At 54.8% G+C, this 17,535-nt stretch overlaps 1 protein-coding gene across 5 annotated transcripts in view; it reads right to left on the bottom strand.

The window, feature by feature from the left end:
* Positions 1-17,535, bottom strand: part of LOC137310117 (T-cell differentiation antigen CD6-like) — a 106,503-nt gene that overhangs the window by 38,457 nt on the left and 50,511 nt on the right. For all 5 annotated transcript variants that reach the window (XM_067978084.1, XM_067978086.1, XM_067978087.1 and 2 more), the window contains exons 4-5: positions 13,314-13,625; positions 1,539-1,853 (exon numbers count right to left, since the gene is read on the bottom strand). In XM_067978084.1, coding sequence (XP_067834185.1) covers positions 1,539-1,853; positions 13,314-13,625 — 627 coding nt within the window. The remainder of the gene's footprint in view (positions 1-1,538; positions 1,854-13,313; positions 13,626-17,535) is intronic.

Genomic DNA, 17,535 nt, shown 5'->3' with positions numbered 1-17,535 from the left:
ATAGCAACATAGAGCCCATCCACCATAGCAACATAGAGCCCATCCCCCAGAGCAACATAGAGCCCATCCCCCATAGCAACATAGAGCCCATCCCCCATAGCAACATAGGGCCCATCCCCCATAACAACATAGAGCCCATCCCTCATAACAATATAGGGCCCATCCCCCATAACAACATAGAGCCCATCCCCCATAACAACATAGAGCCCATCCCCCATAGCAACATGGAGCCCACCCCCCATAGCAACATAGAGCCCATCCCCCATAGCAACATAGAGCCCATCCACCATAGCAACATAGAGCCCATCCCCCATAACAACATGGAGCCCATCCCCCATAGCAACATAGGGCCCATCCCCCATAACAACATAGAGCCCATCCCCCATAGCAACATAGGGCCGATCCCCCATAGCAACATAGGGCCCATCCCCCATAGCAACATGGGGCCCATCCCCCATAACAACATAGAGCCCATCCCCCATAGCAACAAAGGGCCCATCCCCCATAGCAACATAGGGCCCATCCCCCATAGCAACATGGGGCCCATCCCCCATAGCAACATAGAGCCCATCCCCCATAGCAACATAGAGCCCATCCCCCATAGCAACATAGAGCCCATCCCCCATAACAACATGGAGCCCATCCCCCATAGCAACATAGGGCCCATCCCCCATAGCAACATAGGGCCCATCCCCCAGAGCAACATAGAGCCCATCCCCCATAGCAGCATGGAGCCCATCCCCCATAGCAACATAGAGCCCATCCCCCATAGCAACATAGGGCCCATCCCCCAGAGCAACATAGAGCCCATCCCCCATAGCAGCATGGAGCCCATCCCCCATAGCAATATATAGCCCATCCCCCATAGCAACATAGAGCCCATCCCCCATAGCAACATAGAGCCCATCCCCCATAGCAACATAGGGCCCATCCCCCACAGCAACATAGAGCCCATCCCCCATAGCAACATAGAGCCCATCCCCCATAGCAACGAAGGGCCCATCCCCCATAGCAACATAGAGCCCATCCCCCATAGCAACATAGAGCCCATCCCCCATAACAACATAGAGCCCATCCCCCATAGCAACATAGAGCCCATCCCCCATAGCAACATAGAGCCCATCCCCCATAGCAACGAAGGGCCCATCCCCCATAGCAACATAGAGCCCATCCCCCATAGCAATATAGAGCCCATCCCCCATAGCAATACAGAGCCCATCCCCCATAGCAACATAGAGCCCATCCCCCATAGCAACATGGGGCCCATCCCCCATAACAACATAGAGCCCATCCCCCATAGCAACATAGAGCCCATCCCCCATAGCAACATAGAGCCCATCCCCCATAGCAACATAGAGCCCATCGCCCATAGCAACATAGAGCCCATCCCCCATAGCAACATGGAGCCCATCCCCCATAGCAACGAAGGGCCCATCCCCCATAGCAACGAAGGGCCCATCCCCCAACAGGAAGTCACACGGCACAGGCAGGAAGTGCAGGGCCTCGAGCTGCCATAAATGCCCAAGATGGCTGCTCACCTGAACAGACCACTCCGGCGTCCTCCTTGTGCCCACAGTCGTGTTTGAGCCAGGGCTCGGAGGGGCAGTGCCACAGGTAGGCCTCCCGCCCGCTGCAGCGCAGCTCGTCCAGGTAGATGGGGCCCCGGCCCTGCCCGAAGCCCGAGGCGTTGGGGGCGGAGAGGGCGAAGCCGCAGCCCAGCTGCCGGCAGACCACGGCGGCCTCGCTGAGCCCCCAGGAGTCGTCGCACACCGTCCCCCAGGCCCCCCTGGAGAGGACCTCCACTCGCCCAGCGCATCTGCTCCCACCGCCAGCCAGACGGAGCTCCTTGTGCTCTGAGGGAGGGATGGAGAGAGTGCGGGGGTCAAGGGGGTCATTGGATCACACATGGGGGCAGAGGGACATTGGGACATGGAGAGGTGGAGAGATAAGGAGGGAGAGAGATAGGGGGAGGGAGATAGAGGGATAGGGAGCTAGAGAGATAGGGAGATAGAGGGATAGGGAGATAGAGGGATAGGGATAGGGAGATAGAGGGATAGGGAGATAGAGGGATATGGAGATAGGGAGATAGAGGGATAGGGAGATAGAGGGATATGGAGATAGGGAGATAGGGAGAGAGAGAGATATGGAGATAGAGGGATAGGGAGCTAGAGAGATAGGGAGAGAGGGAGATAGAGAGAGAGGGAGATAGAGGGATAGGGAGAGAGGGAGATAGAGGGATAGGGAGATAGAGAGATAGGGAGAGAGGGAGATAGAGAGAGAGGGAGATAGAGGGATAGGGAGATAGGGAGATAGAGGGATAGGGAGAGAGGGAGATAGAGGGATAGGGAGATAGAGAGATAGGGATAGGGAGATAGAGGGATAGGGAGATAGAGAGATAGGGATAGGGAGATAGGGAAATAGAGGGATATGGAGATAGGGAGATAGAGAGATAGGGAGATAGAGGGATAGGGAGATAGAGGGATAGAGGGATAGGGAGATAGAGGGATAGGGAGATAGAGGGATAGAGGGAAAGGGAGATAGAGGGATAGAGGGATAGGGAGATAGAGGGATAGGGAGATAGGGAGATAGAGGGATAGGGAGCTAGAGAGATAGGGAGATAGGGAGATAGGGAGATAGAGAGATAGGGAGATAGAGGGATATGGAGATTGAGAGATTGGGATAGGGAGATAGAGGGATAGGGAGATAGAGGGATATGGAGATAGGGAGATAGGGAGAGAGAGATAGGGAAATAGAGGGATATGGAGATAGAGAGATAGGGAGAGGGAGATAGAGAGCGAGGGAGATAGAGGGATAGGGAGAGAGGGAGATAGAGGGATAGGGAGATAGAGAGATAGGGATAGGGAGATAGGGAAATAGAGGGATATGGAGATAGAGAGATAGGGATAGGGAGATAGAGGGATAGGGAGATAGAGAGATATGGAGATAGAGGGATAGAGGGATAGGGAGATAGAGGGATAGAGGGATAGGGAGATAGGGAGATAGAGGAATAGGGAGATAGAGAGATAGAGGGATAGGGAGATAGAGGGATAGAGGGATAGGGAGATAGAGGGATAGGGAGATAGAGGGATAGGGAGATAGTGGGATAGAGAGCTAGAGAGATAGGGAGATAGAGGGATTATGGAGATTGAGAGATAGGGATAGGGAGATAGAGGGATAGAGGGATAGAGGGATTATGGAGATTGAGAGATAGGGATAGGGAGATAGAGGGATAGAGGGATAGGGAGATAGAGGGATAGGGAGATAGAGGGATAGGGAGATAGGGAGATAGAGGGATAGGGAGCTAGAGAGATAGGGAGATAGAGAGATAGGGAGATAGAGGGATTATGGAGATTGAGAGATAGGGATAGGGAGATAGAGGGATAGAGGGATAGGGAGATAGAGGGATAGAGGGATAGGGAGATAGAGGGATAGGGAGATAGGGAGATAGAGGGATAGGGAGATAGGGAGATAGAGGGATAGGGAGATCGAGGGATAGGGAGATCGAGGGATAGGGAGATAGAGAGATAGGCAGATAGGGAGAGAGAGAGATAGGGAAATAGAGGGTTATGGAGATAGAGGGATAGGGAGCTGGAGAGATAGGGAGAGAGGGAGATAGAGAGAGAGGGAGATAGAGGGATAGGGAGAGAGGGAGATAGAGGGATAGGGAGATAGAGAGATAGGGATAGGGAGATAGAGGGATAGGGAGATAGGGAGATAGGGAGATAGGGAGAGAGAGAGATAGGGAAATAGAGGGTTATGGAGATAGAGGGATAGGGAGCTGGAGAGATAGGGAGAGAGGGAGATAGAGAGAGAGGGAGATAGAGGGATAGGGAGAGAGGGAGATAGAGAGATAGGGATAGGGAGATAGAGGGATAGGGAGATAGAGAGATAGGGAGATAGAGGGATAGAGGGATAGGGAGATAGGGAGTTAGAGGGATAGAGGGATAGGGAGGTAGAGGGATAGGGAGATAGAGGGATAGGGAGATAGGGAGATAGAGGGATAGAGGGATAGGGAGGTAGAGGGATAGGGAAATAGAGGGATAGGGAGATAGGGAGATAGAGGGATAGGGAGATAGAGGGATAGGGAGATAGGGAGATAGAGGGATAGGGAGATCGGGAGATAGAGGGATAGGGAGGTAGAGGGATAGGGAGATAGAGGGATAGGGAGATAGAGGGATAGGGAGATAGAGGGATAGGGGGATAGGGAGATAGGGAGATTGGGAGATAGAGGGATAGGGAGATAGAGGGATAGGGAGATAGAGGGATAGGGAGATAGAGGGATAGGGAAATAGGGAGATAGAGGGATAGAGAAAGAGAGGGATAGGGAGATAGAGGGATAGAGGGAGAGAGAGAGATAGAGGGATAGGGAGATAGAGGGATAGGGAGATAGAGGGATAGAGGGATAGGGAGATAGAGGGATCGGGAGATAGGGAGATATTGGGAGAAAGGGAGATAGAGGGATAGGGAGATAGGGAGATAGAGGGATAGGGAGATAGGGAGATAGGGAGATAGAGGGATAGGGAGATAGAGGGATATGGAGATAGAGGGATAGGGAGATAGAGAGATAGAGGGAAAGGGAGAGAGAGTGATAGAGGGATAGAGAGATAGAGAGATAGAGAGATAGAGAGATAGAGGGATTGAGAGATAGAGAGATAGAGGGATAGGGAGATAGAGGGATAGGGAGATAGAGGGATAGAGAGATAGAGGGATAGAGGGATAGGGAGATAGAGGGATAGGGAGATAGAGGGATAGGGAGATACAGGGATAGGGAGATAGAGGGATAGAGAGATAGAGGGATAGAGGGAAAGGGAGATAGAGGGATGGAGAGATAGAGGGATAGGGAGATAGAGGGATAGGGATAGAGAGATAGGGAGATCGAGAGATAGGGATATATAGGGATAGGGAGATTGGGAAATAGAGGGATAGGGAGATAGAGGGATAGAGGGATAGGGAGATAGAGTGATCGAGAGATGGAGAGATAGGGATAGGGAGATAGGGAGATAGAGAGATCGGGAGATATAGGGATAGGGAGATAGAGGGATAGGGAGATAGAGAGATAGGGAGATAGGGAGATAGAGGGATAGAGAGATAGAGAGATAGAGGGATAGGGAGAAAGAGGGATAGGGATAGAGTGATCGAGAGATAGGGAGATAGAGAGATAGGGAAAGGGAGATAGGGAGATCGAGAGATAGGGATATATAGGGATAGGGAGATTGGAAATAGAGAGATCGGGAGATAGAGGGATAGGGAGATAGAGAGATAGGGAGATAGAGGGATAGGGAGATAGAGGGATAGAGAGATCGAGAGATAGAGGGATAGAGGGATAGGGAGATAGGGAGATAGAGGGATAGAGGGATAGAGAAATAGAGGGATAGGGAGATAGGGAGATAGAGGGATCGGGAGATAGAGGGATAGGGAGATAGAGGGATAGGGAGATAGAGGGATAGGGAGATAGAGGGATAGAGAGATAGAGGGATAGAGGGATAGGGAGATAGAGGGATAGGGATAGAGTGATCGAGAGATAGGGAGATAGAGAGATAGGGATAGGGAGATAGGGAGATCGAGAGATAGGGAGATATAGGGATAGGGAGATTGGGAGATAGAGAGATCGGGATATATAGGGATAGGAAGATAGAGGGATAGGGAGATAGAGGGATAGGGAGATAGAGGGATAGAGAGATAGAGGGATAGGGAGATAGAGGGATAGGGAGATAGAGGGATGGGGAGATAGAGGGATAGGGAGATAGAGAGATAGAAGGATAAAGGGATATAGGGAGATAGAGGGATAGGGAGATAGGGAGATAGAGGGATAGGGAGATAGAGGGATAGGGAGATAGGGAGATAGGGAGATAGAGGGATAGGGAGATAGGGAGATAGAGGGATAGGGAGATAGAGAGATAGAGGGAAAGAGAGATAGAGGGATAGGGAGAGAGAGTGATAGAGGGATCGGGAGATAGGGAGATAGGGAGATAGAGGGATAGGGAGATAGAGGGATAGGGAGATAGAGGGATAGGGAGATAGGGAAAGGGAGATAGGGAGATAGAGAGATATGGAGATATAGGGATAGGGAGATAGAGAGATAGGGAGATAGAGAGATAGAGAGATAGGGAGATAGGAGATAGAGGGATAGGGAGATAGGGAGATAGGGAGATAGAGGGATAGGGAGATAGGGAGATAGAGAGATCGGGAGATAGAGTGATAGAGGGATAGGGAGATAGGGAAATAAAGAGATAGAGAGATAGGGATCGGGAGATAGGGAGATAGAGGGATAGGGAGATAGGGATCTCTCTTCCTTCCTTTCTGTCTCTCTATCTCTCTTCCTTCCTTCCTCTCATCCTCGTTCTCCCTTCCTGTCTTCCTGTCACTCTGTCTATCTTCCTCCCTTCCTGAATTTCTTCCTCTCTTTCTCTCTATCTTCCTTCCTGTCTCACTTTCTCTCTTCCTTCCTTCCTTCCTATCTCGCTTCCTCCCTTCCTATCTCTCTTTCTCTCTTCCTCCCTTCCTATCTCTCTTTCTCTCTTCCTCCCTTCCTGTCTTCCTGTCTCTCTTTCTCTCTGCCTTCCTTCCTGTCTCTCTTTCTCTCTTCCTCCCTTCCTATCTCTCTTTCTCTCTTCCTCCCTTCCTGTCTTCCTAGCTCTCTTTCTCTCTTCCTCCCTTCCTGTCTTCCTGTCTCTCTTTCTCTCTTCCTCCCTTCCTTTCTCTCTTCCTTCCTTCCTGTCTCTCTTTCCCTCTCTCCATTCCTATCTCTCTTTCTCTCTTCCACCTTTCCTGTCTTCCTGTCTCTCTTTCTCTCTTCCTTCCTTCCTTCCTGTCTTCCATCCTCTCTTTCTCTCGATCTCCCTTACTTCCTTCCTGTCCCTCTTTCTCCCTCCCTTCCTGTCTCTCTTTCTCCCTCCCTTCCTGTCCCTCTTTCTCCCTCCCTTCCTGTCTCTCTTTCTCCCTCCCTTCCTGTCTCTCTTTCTCCCTCCCTTCCTGTCCCTCTTTCTCCCTCCCTTCCTGTCCCTCTTTCTCCCTCCCTTCCTGTCTCTCTTTCTCCCTCCCTTCCTGTCCCTCTTTCTCCCTCCCTTCCTGTCCCTCTTTCTCCCTCCCTTCCTGTCCCTCTTTCTCCCTCCCTTCCTGTCCCTCTTTCTCCCTCGCCTTCCTGACTTCCTTCCTCTCTTTCTCTCTTCCTTCCTTCCTGTCCCTCTTTCTCACTCCCTTCCTGTCCCTCTTTCTCCCTCCCTTCCTGTCTCTCTTTCTCCCTCCCTTCCTGTCCCTCTTTCTCCCTCCCTTCCTGTCTCTCTTTCTCCCTCCCTTCCTGTCCCTCTTTCTCCCTCCCTTCCTGTCCCTCTTTCTCCCTCCCTTCCTGTCTCTCTTTCTCCCTCCCTTCCTGTCCCTCTTTCTCCCTCCCTTCCTGTCTCTCTTTCTCCCTCCCTTCCTGTCCCTCTTTCTCCCTCCCTTCCTGTCTCTCTTTCTCCCTCCCTTCCTGTCTCTCTTTCTCCCTCCCTTCCTGTCTCTCTTTCTCCCTCCCTTCCTGTCTCTCTTTCTCCCTCCCTTCCTGTCCCTCTTTCTCCCTCCCTTCCTGTCTCTCTTTCTCCCTCCCTTCCTGTCCCTCTTTCTCCCTCCCTTCCTGTCCCTCTTTCTCCCTCCCTTCCTGTCCCTCTTTCTCCCTCCCTTCCTGTCCCTCTTTCTCCCTCCCTTCCTGTCTCTCTTTCTCCCTCCCTTCCTGTCCCTCTTTCTCCCTCCCTTCCTGTCTCTCTTTCTCCCTCCCTTCCTGTCTCTCTTTCTCCCTCCCTTCCTGTCCCTCTTTCTCCCTCCCTTCCTGTCCCTCTTTCTCCCTCCCTTCCTGTCCCTCTTTCTCCCTCCCTTCCTGTCCCTCTTTCTCCCTCCCTTCCTGTCTCTCTTTCTCCCTCCCTTCCTGTCTCTCTTTCTCCCTCCCTTCCTGTCCCTCTTTCTCCCTCCCTTCCTGTCCCTCTTTCTCCCTCCCTTCCTGTCCCTCTTTCTCCCTCCCTTCCTGTCTCTCTTTCTCCCTCCCTTCCTGTCCCTCTTTCTCCCTCCCTTCCTGTCTCTCTTTCTCCCTCCCTTCCTGTCCCTCTTTCTCCCTCCCTTCCTGTCCCTCTTTCTCCCTCCCTTCCTGTCCCTCTTTCTCCCTCCCTTCCTGTCCCTCTTTCTCCCTCCCTTCCTGTCCCTCTTTCTCCCTCCCTTCCTGTCTCTCTTTCTCCCTCCCTTCCTGTCTCTCTTTCTCCCTCCCTTCCTGTCTCTCTTTCTCCCTCCCTTCCTGTCTCTCTTTCTCCCTCCCTTCCTGTCCCTCTTTCTCCCTCCCTTCCTGTCCCTCTTTCTCCCTCCCTTCCTGTCTCTCTTTCTCCCTCCCTTCCTGTCTCTCTTTCTCCCTCCCTTCCTGTCCCTCTTTCTCCCTCCCTTCCTGTCCCTCTTTCTCCCTCCCTTCCTGTCTCTCTTTCTCCCTCCCTTCCTGTCTCTCTTTCTCCCTCCCTTCCTGTCTCTCTTTCTCCCTCCCTTCCTGTCCCTCTTTCTCCCTCCCTTCCTGTCTCTCTTTCTCCCTCCCTTCCTGTCCCTCTTTCTCCCTCCCTTCCTGTCCCTCATTCTCCCTCCCTTCCTGTCCCTCTTTCTCCCTCCCTTCCTGTCTCTCTTTCTCCCTCCCTTCCTGTCTCTCTTTCTCCCTCCCTTCCTGTCCCTCTTTCTCCCTCCCTTCCTGTCCCTCTTTCTCCCTCCCTTCCTGTCTCTCTTTCTCCCTCCCTTCCTGTCCCTCTTTCTCCCTCCCTTCCTGTCTCTCTTTCTCCCTCCCTTCCTGTCTCTCTTTCTCCATCCCTTCCTGTCCCTCTTTCTCCCTCCCTTCCTGTCCCTCTTTCTCCCTCCCTTCCTGTCCCTCTTTCTCCCTCCCTTCCTGTCTCTCTTTCTCCCTCCCTTCCTGTCTCTCTTTCTCCCTCCCTTCCTGTCCCTCTTTCTCCCTCCCTTCCTGTCTCTCTTTCTCCCTCCCTTCCTGTCCCTCTTTCTCCCTCCCTTCCTGTCTCTCTTTCTCCCTCCCTTCCTGTCCCTCTTTCTCCCTCCCTTCCTGTCCCTCTTTCTCCCTCCCTTCCTGTCCTCTCTTTCTCCCTCCCTTCCTGTCTCTCTTTCTCCCTCCCTTCCTGTCTCTCTTTCTCCCTCCCTTCCTGTCTCTCTTTCTCCCTCCCTTCCTGTCTCTCTTTCTCCCTCCCTTCCTGTCTCTCTTTCTCCCTCCCTTCCTGTCCCTCTTTCTCCCTCCCTTCCTGTCTCTCTTTCTCCCTCCCTTCCTGTCTCTCTTTCTCCCTCCCTTCCTGTCCCTCTTTCTCCCTCCCTTCCTGTCTCTCTTTCTCCCTCCCTTCCTGTCCCTCTTTCTCCCTCCCTTCCTGTCCCTCTTTCTCCCTCCCTTCCTGTCCCTCTTTCTCCCTCCCTTCCTGTCCCTCTTTCTCCCTCCCTTCCTGTCCCTCTTTCTCCCTCCCTTCCTGTCCCTCTTTCTCCCTCCCTTCCTGTCTCTCTTTCTCCCTCCCTTCCTGTCCCTCTTTCTCCCTCCCTTCCTGTCTCTCTTTCTCCCTCCCTTCCTGTCTCTCTTTCTCCCTCCCTTCCTGTCTCTCTTTCTCCCTCCCTTCCTGTCCCTCTTTCTCCCTCCCTTCCTGTCTCTCTTTCTCCCTCCCTTCCTGTCTCTCTTTCTCCCTCCCTTCCTGTCTCTCTTTCTCCCTCCCTTCCTGTCCCTCTTTCTCCCTCCCTTCCTGTCCCTCTTTCTCCCTCCCTTCCTGTCCCTCTTTCTCCCTCCCTTCCTGTCCCTCTTTCTCCCTCCCTTCCTGTCCCTCTTTCTCCCTCCCTTCCTGTCCCTCTTTCTCCCTCCCTTCCTGTCCCTCTTTCTCCCTCCCTTCCTGTCCCTCTTTCTCCCTCCCTTCCTGTCTCTCTTTCTCCCTCCCTTCCTGTCTCTCTTTCTCCCTCCCTTCCTGTCTCTCTTTCTCCCTCCCTTCCTGTCTCTCTTTCTCCCTCCCTTCCTGTCCCTCTTTCTCCCTCCCTTCCTGTCTCTCTTTCTCCCTCCCTTCCTGTCCCTCTTTCTCCCTCCCTTCCTGTCCCTCTTTCTCCCTCCCTTCCTGTCTCTCTTTCTCCCTCCCTTCCTGTCTCTCTTTCTCCCTCCCTTCCTGTCTCTCTTTCTCCCTCCCTTCCTGTCTCTCTTTCTCCCTCCCTTCCTGTCCCTCTTTCTCCCTCCCTTCCTGTCTCTCTTTCTCCCTCCCTTCCTGTCCCCCTTTCTCCCTCCCTTCCTGTCTCTCTTTCTCCCTCCCTTCCTGTCTCTCTTTCTCCCTCCCTTCCTGTCTCTCTTTCTCCCTCCCTTCCTGTCCCTCTTTCTCCCTCCCTTCCTGTCTCTCTTTCTCCCTCCCTTCCTGTCCCTCTTTCTCCCTCCCTTCCTGTCCCTCTTTCTCCCTCCCTTCCTGTCTCTCTTTCTCCCTCCCTTCCTGTCCCTCTTTCTCCCTCCCTTCCTGTCCCTCTTTCTCCCTCCCTTCCTGTCCCTCTTTCTCCCTCCCTTCCTGTCCCTCTTTCTCCCTCACTTCCTGTCCCTCTTTCTCCCTCCCTTCCTGTCTCTCTTTCTCCCTCCCTTCCTGTCTCTCTTTCTCCCTCCCTTCCTGTCCCTCTTTCTCCCTCCCTTCCTGTCCCTCTTTCTCCCTCCCTTCCTGTCTCTCTTTCTCCCTCCCTTCCTGTCTCTCTTTCTCCCTCCCTTCCTGTCCCTCTTTCTCCCTCCCTTCCTGTCTCTCTTTCTCCCTCCCTTCCTGTCTCTCTTTCTCCCTCCCTTCCTGTCTCTCTTTCTCCCTCCCTTCCTGTCTCTCTTTCTCCCTCCCTTCCTGTCCCTCTTTCTCCCTCCCTTCCTGTCTCTCTTTCTCCCTCCCTTCCTGTCCCTCTTTCTCCCTCCCTTCCTGTCTCTCTTTCTCCCTCCCTTCCTGTCCCTCTTTCTCCCTCCCTTCCTGTCGCTCTTTCTCCCTCCCTTCCTGTCTCTCTTTCTCCCTCCCTTCCTGTCCCTCTTTCTCCCTCCCTTCCTGTCCCTCTTTCTCCCTCCCTTCCTGTCTCTCTTTCTCCCTTCCTTCCTGTCTCACTTTCTCCCTCCCTTCCTGTCCCTCTTTCTCCCTCCCTTCCTGTCCCTCTTTCTCCCTCCCTTCCTGTCTCTCTTTCTCCCTCCCTTCCTGTCCCTCTTTCTCCCTCCCTTCCTGTCTCTCTTTCTCCCTCCCTTCCTGTCCCTCTTTCTCCCTCCCTTCCTGTCCCTCTTTCTCCCTCCCTTCCTGTCTCTCTTTCTCCCTCCCTTCCTGTCTCTCTTTCTCCCTCCCTTCCTGTCCCTCTTTCTCCCTCCCTTCCTGTCCCTCTTTCTCCCTCCCTTCCTGTCTCTCTTTCTCCCTCCCTTCCTGTCTCTCTTTCTCCCTCCCTTCCTGTCTCTCTTTCTCCCTCCCTTCCTGTCTCTCTTTCTCCCTCCCTTCCTGTCTCTCTTTCTCCCTCCCTTCCTGTCCCTCTTTCTCCCTCCCTTCCTGTCTCTCTTTCTCCCTCCCTTCCTGTCCCTCTTTCTCCCTCCCTTCCTGTCTCTCTTTCTCCCTCCCTTCCTGTCTCTCTTTCTCCCTCCCTTCCTGTCTCTCTTTCTCCCTCCCTTCCTGTCCCTCTTTCTCCCTCCCTTCCTGTCCCTCTTTCTCCCTCCCTTCCTGTCCCTCTTTCTCCCTCCCTTCCTGTCCCTCTTTCTCCCTCCCTTCCTGTCCCTCTTTCTCCCTCCCTTCCTGTCCCTCTTTCTCTCTCCCTTCCTGTCCCTCTTTCTCCCTCCCTTCCTGTCTCTCTTTCTCCCTCCCTTCCTGTCCCTCTTTCTCCCTCCCTTCCTGTCCCTCTTTCTCCCTCCCTTCCTGTCCCTCTTTCTCCCTCCCTTCCTGTCTCTCTTTCTCCCTCCCTTCCTGTCTCTCTTTCTCCCTCCCTTCCTGTCCCTCTTTCTCCCTCCCTTCCTGTCCCTCTTTCTCCCTCCCTTCCTGTCCCTCTTTCTCCCTCCCTTCCTGTCTCTCTTTCTCCCTCCCTTCCTGTCTCTCTTTCTCCCTCCCTTCCTGTCTCTCTTTCTCCCTCCCTTCCTGTCTCTCTTTCTCCCTCCCTTCCTGTCCCTCTTTCTCCCTCCCTTCCTGTCCCTCTTTCTCCCTCCCTTCCTGTCCCTCTTTCTCCCTCCCTTCCTGTCTCTCTTTCTCCCTCCCTTCCTGTCCCTCTTTCTCCCTCCCTTCCTGTCCCTCTTTCTCCCTCCCTTCCTGTCTCTCTTTCTCCCTCCCTTCCTGTCCCTCTTTCTCCCTCCCTTCCTGTCTCTCTTTCTCCCTCCCTTCCTGTCTCTCTTTCTCCCTCCCTTCCTGTCCCTCTTTCTCCCTCCCTTCCTGTCCCTCTTTCTCCCTCCCTTCCTGTCCCTCTTTCTCCCTCCCTTCCTGTCCCTCTTTCTCTCTCCCTTCCTGTCCCTCTTTCTCCCTCCCTTCCTGTCTCTCTTTCTCCCTCCCTTCCTGTCCCTCTTTCTCCCTCCCTTCCTGTCCCTCTTTCTCCCTCCCTTCCTGTCCCTCTTTCTCCCTCCCTTCCTGTCTCTCTTTCTCCCTCCCTTCCTGTCCCTCTTTCTCCCTCCCTTCCTGTCTCTCTTTCTCCCTCCCTTCCTGTCCCTCTTTCTCCCTCCCTTCCTGTCCCTCTTTCTCCCTCCCTTCCTGTCCCTCTTTCTCCCTCCCTTCCTGTCCCTCTTTCTCCCTCCCTTCCTGTCCCTCTTTCTCCCTCCCCTCCTGTCCCTCTTTCTCCCTCCCTTCCTGTCCCTCTTTCTCCCTCCCTTCCTGTCTCTCTTTCTCCCTCCCTTCCTGTCCCTCTTTCTCCCTCCCTTCCTGTTCCTCTTTCTCCCTCCCTTCCTGTCCCTCTTTCTCCCTCCCTTCCTGTCTCTCTTTCTCCCTCCCTTCCTGTCCCTCTTTCTCCCTCCCTTCCTGTCCCTCTTTCTCCCTCCCTTCCTGTCTCTCTTTCTCCCTCCCTTCCTGTCCCTCTTTCTCCCTCCCTTCCTGTCTCTCTTTCTCCCTCCCTTCCTGTCCCTCTTTCTCCCTCCCTTCCTGTCTCTCTTTCTCCCTCCCTTCCTGTCCCTCTTTCTCCCTCCCTTCCTGTCTCTCTTTCTCCCTCCCTTCCTGTCCCTCTTTCTCCCTCCCTTCCTGTCTCTCTTTCTCCCTCCCTTCCTGTCCCTCTTTCTCCCTCCCTTCCTGTCCCTCTTTCTCCCTCCCTTCCTGTCCCTCTTTCTCTCTTTCCCTCTCTCCCTCTCTCCCTCCCCTCCCCTCCAATGATGCTCTGTCAGTGGTTGCCGGCCCAGATACCTGTACAGGTGAGCCCGGCAGCTGTGTTCCGATCGCAGGCCATGCCGGTGGGCAGCATGGTGTTGGGACAGTCCCTCCAGTCTCTCTCTGCCCCCGTGCAGTTCATCAGGTTCACCCAGAAGGAGCTGGCGTTCGCTCCGGACCCCTTGTGGCTCAGTGAGTGAGAGGGGCCGCAGCCCAGCTGGCCGCAAATCACATCTGCGGCATTGAGGTCCCAAAACTCCCTGCAGAGCGGCTTCCAGACGTCGTTGTGCAGCAGCTCGACTTGACCTGAGCAGTCACTTGTCCCGTTCACCAGACGCACTGGCACTTCTGTAAGGAACCGGGTAACACTGGGGTCAGTCCGCACTGTAACACTGGGGTCAGTCCGCACTGTAACACTGGGGTCAGCCCGCACTGTAACACTGGGGTCAGCCCGCGCTGTAACACTGGGGTCAGTCCGCGCTGTAACACTGGGGTCTGTCCGCACTGTAACACTGGGGTCAGTCCGCACTGTAACACTGGGGTCAGCCCGCACTGTAACACTGGGGTCAGCCCGCACTGTAACACTGGGGTCAGTCCGCACTGTAACACTGGGATCAGTCCGCACTGTAACACTGGGGTCAGTCAGCACTGTAACACTGGGGTCAGTCCGCACTGTAACACTGGGGTCAGTCCGCACTGTAACACTGGGATCAGTCCGCACTGTAACACTGGGGTCAGTCCGCACTGTAACACTGGGATCAGCCCGCACTGTAACACTGGGGTCAGTCCGCACTGTAACACTGGGGTCAGTTCGCACTGTAACACTGGGGTCAGTCAGCACTGTAACACTGGGGTCAGTCCGCACTGTAACACTGGGGATAGTCCGCACTGTAACACTGGGGTCAGTCCGCACTGTAACACTGGGGTCAGTCCGCACTGTAACACTGGGGTCAGTCCGCACTGTAACACTGGGGTCAGTCCGCACTGTAACACTGGGGTCAGTCCGCACTGTAACACTGGGGTCAGCCTGCACTGTAACACTGGGGTCAGTCCGCGCTGTAACACTGGGGTCTGTCCGCGCTGTAACACTGGGGTCTGTCCGCACTGTAACACTGGGGTCAGTCCGCACTGTAACACTGGGGTCAGCCCGCACTGTAACACTGGGGTCAGCCCGCACTGTAACACTGGGGTCAGCCCGCACTGTAACACTGGGATCAGTCCGCACTGTAACACTGGGGTCAGTCAGCACTGTAACACTGGGGTCAGTCCGCACTGTAACACTGGGGTCAGTCCGCACTGTAACACTGGGATCAGTCCGCACTGTAACACTGGGGTCAGTCCGCACTGTAACACTGGGATCAGCCCGCACTGTAACACTGGGATCAGCCCGCACTGTAACACTGGGTCAGTCCGCACTGTAACACTGGGGTCAGTCCGCACTGTAACACTGGGATCAGTCCGCACTGTAACACTGGGGTCAGTCCGCACTGTAACACTGGGGTCAGTCAGCACTGTAACACTGGGGTCAGTCCGCACTGTAACACTGGGGATAGTCCGCACTGTAACACTGGGGTCAGTCCGCACTGTAACACTGGGGTCAGTCCGCACTGTAACACTGGGGTCAGTCCGCACTGTAACACTGGGGTCAGTCCGCACTGTAACACTGGGGTCAGTCCGCACTGTAACACTGGGGTCAGTCAGCACTGTAACACTGGGGTCAGTCCGCACTGTAACACTGGGGTCAGTCCGCACTGTAACACTGGGGTCAGTCCGCACTGTAACACTGGGGTCAGTCCGCACTGTAACACTGGGGTCAGTCCGCACTGTAACACTGGGGTCAGTCCGCACTGTAACACTGGGGTCAGTCCGCACTGTAACACTGGGGTCAGTTCGCACTGTAACACTGGGGTCAGTCCGCACTGTAACACTGGGGTCAGTCAGCACTGTAACACTGGGGTCAGTCCGCACTGTAATACTGGGGTCAGTTCGCACTGTAACACTGGGGTCAGTCCACGCTGTAACACTGGGGTCAGTCCGCACTGTAATACTGGGGTCAGTCCGCTCTGTAAAACTGGGGTCAGTCCGCACTGTAACACTGGGGTCAGTCCGCACTGTAACACTGGGGTCAGTTCGCACTGTAACACTGGGGTCAGTCAGCACTGTTACACTGGGGTCAGTTCGCACTGTAACACTGGGGTCAGTCAGCACTGTAACACTGGGGTCAGTCCGCACTGTAACACTGGGATAGCCCGCACTGTAACACTGGGGTCAGTCCGCACTGTAACACTGGGGTCAGTCCGCACTGTAACACTGGGGTCAGTCTGCACTGTAACACTGGGGTCAGTCCGCACTGTAACACTGGGGTCAGTCCGCACTGTAACACTGGGGTCAGTCAGCACTGTAACACTGGGGTCAGTCCGCACTGTAACACTGGGGTCAGTCCGCACTGTAATACTGGGATCAGTCCGCACTGTAACACTGGGGTCAGTCCGCACTGTAACACTGGGGTCAGTCCGCACTGTAACACTGGGGTCAGTCCGCACTGTAACACTGGGGTCAGTCCGCACTGTAACACTGGGGTCAGTTTGCACTGTAACACTGGGGTCAGTCCGCACTGTAACACTGGGGTCAGTCAGCACTGTAACACTGGGGTCAGTCCGCACTGTAACACTGGGATCAGTCCGCACTGTAACACTGGGGTCAGTTCGCACTGTAACACTGGGGTCAGTCAGCACTGTAACACTGGGGTCAGTCCGCACTGTAACACTGGGGATAGTCCGCACTGTAACACTGGGGTCAGTCCGCAATGTAACACTGGGGTCAGTCCGCACTGTAACACTGGGGTCAGTCCGCACTGTAACACTGGGGTCAGTCCGCACTGTAACACTGGGGTCAGTCCGCACTGTAACACTGGGGTCAGTCAGCACTGTAACACTGGGGTCAGTCCGCACTGTAACACTGGGGTCAGTCCGCACTGTAACACTGGGGTCAGTCCGCACTGTAACACTGGGATCAGTCCGCACTGTAACACTGGGGTCAGTCCGCACTGTAACACTGGGGTCAGTCCGCACTGTAACACTGGGGTCAGTTCGCACTGTAACACTGGGGTCGGTCCGCACTGTAACACTGGGGTCAGTCAGCACTGTAACACTGGGGTCAGTCCGCACTGTAACACTGGGGTCAGTCCGCACTGTAACACAGGAGTCAGTCCGCACTGTAACACCGGGGTCAGTCCGCACTGTAACACCGGGGTCGGTCCGCACTGTAACACCGGGGTCGGTCCGCACTGTAACACTGGGGTCAGTCCGCACTGTAACACTGGGGTCGGTCCGCACTGTAACACTGGGATCAGTCCGCATTGTAACACTGGGGTCAGTCCGCACTGTAACACTGGGATCAGTCCGCACTGTAACACTGGGGTCAGTCCGCACTGTAACACTGGGGTCAGTCCGCACTGTAACACTGGGGTCCTGACCCCGCACTGTAACACTGGGGCCTTGACCCCACACTGTAACACTGGGGTCCTGACCCCACACTGTAACACTGGGGTCCTGACCCCACACTGTAACAATGGGGCCCTGACTCTACACTGTATCACTGGGGTCCTGACCCCACACTGTAACACTGGGGTCCTGACCCCGCACTGTAACACTGGGACCCTGACCCCTCACTGTAACACTGGGGTCCTGACCCCGCACTGTAACACTGGGGCCCTGACCCCGCACTGTAACACTGGGGCCCTGACCCCGCACTGTAACACTGGGGCCCTGACCCCACACTGTAACACTGGGGCCCTGACCACACACTGTAACACTGGGATCCTGACCCCACACTGTAACACTGGGGCCTTGATCCCACACTGTAACACTGGGGCCCTGACCCCTACACCGTAACACTGGGGTCCTGACCCCACACTGTAACACTGGGGTCCTGACCCCGCACTGTAACACTGGGACCCTGACCCGACACTGTAACACCGGGGTCCTGACACCACACTGGAACACTGGGGTCCTGACCCGACACTGTAACACCGGGGTCCTGACACCATACTGTAACACTGGGGTCCTGACCCCACACTGTAACACTGGGGTCCTGACCCCACACTGTAACACTGGGGTCCTGATCCCACACTGTAACACTGGGACCCTGACCCGACACTGTAACACTGGGGTCCTGACCGCGCACTGTGACACTGGGGCCCTGACCCCACACTGTAACACTGGGACCCTGACCCCGCACTGTAACACTGGGGTCCGGA

The sequence above is a fragment of the Heptranchias perlo genome, unplaced genomic scaffold, assembly GCF_035084215.1.
Source record: "Heptranchias perlo isolate sHepPer1 unplaced genomic scaffold, sHepPer1.hap1 HAP1_SCAFFOLD_220, whole genome shotgun sequence".
NCBI lineage: Eukaryota > Metazoa > Chordata > Chondrichthyes > Hexanchiformes > Hexanchidae > Heptranchias > Heptranchias perlo.
The sequence above is the reverse complement of the archived record's forward strand: the minus strand, read 5'-3'. Positions and strand labels throughout refer to the sequence as shown.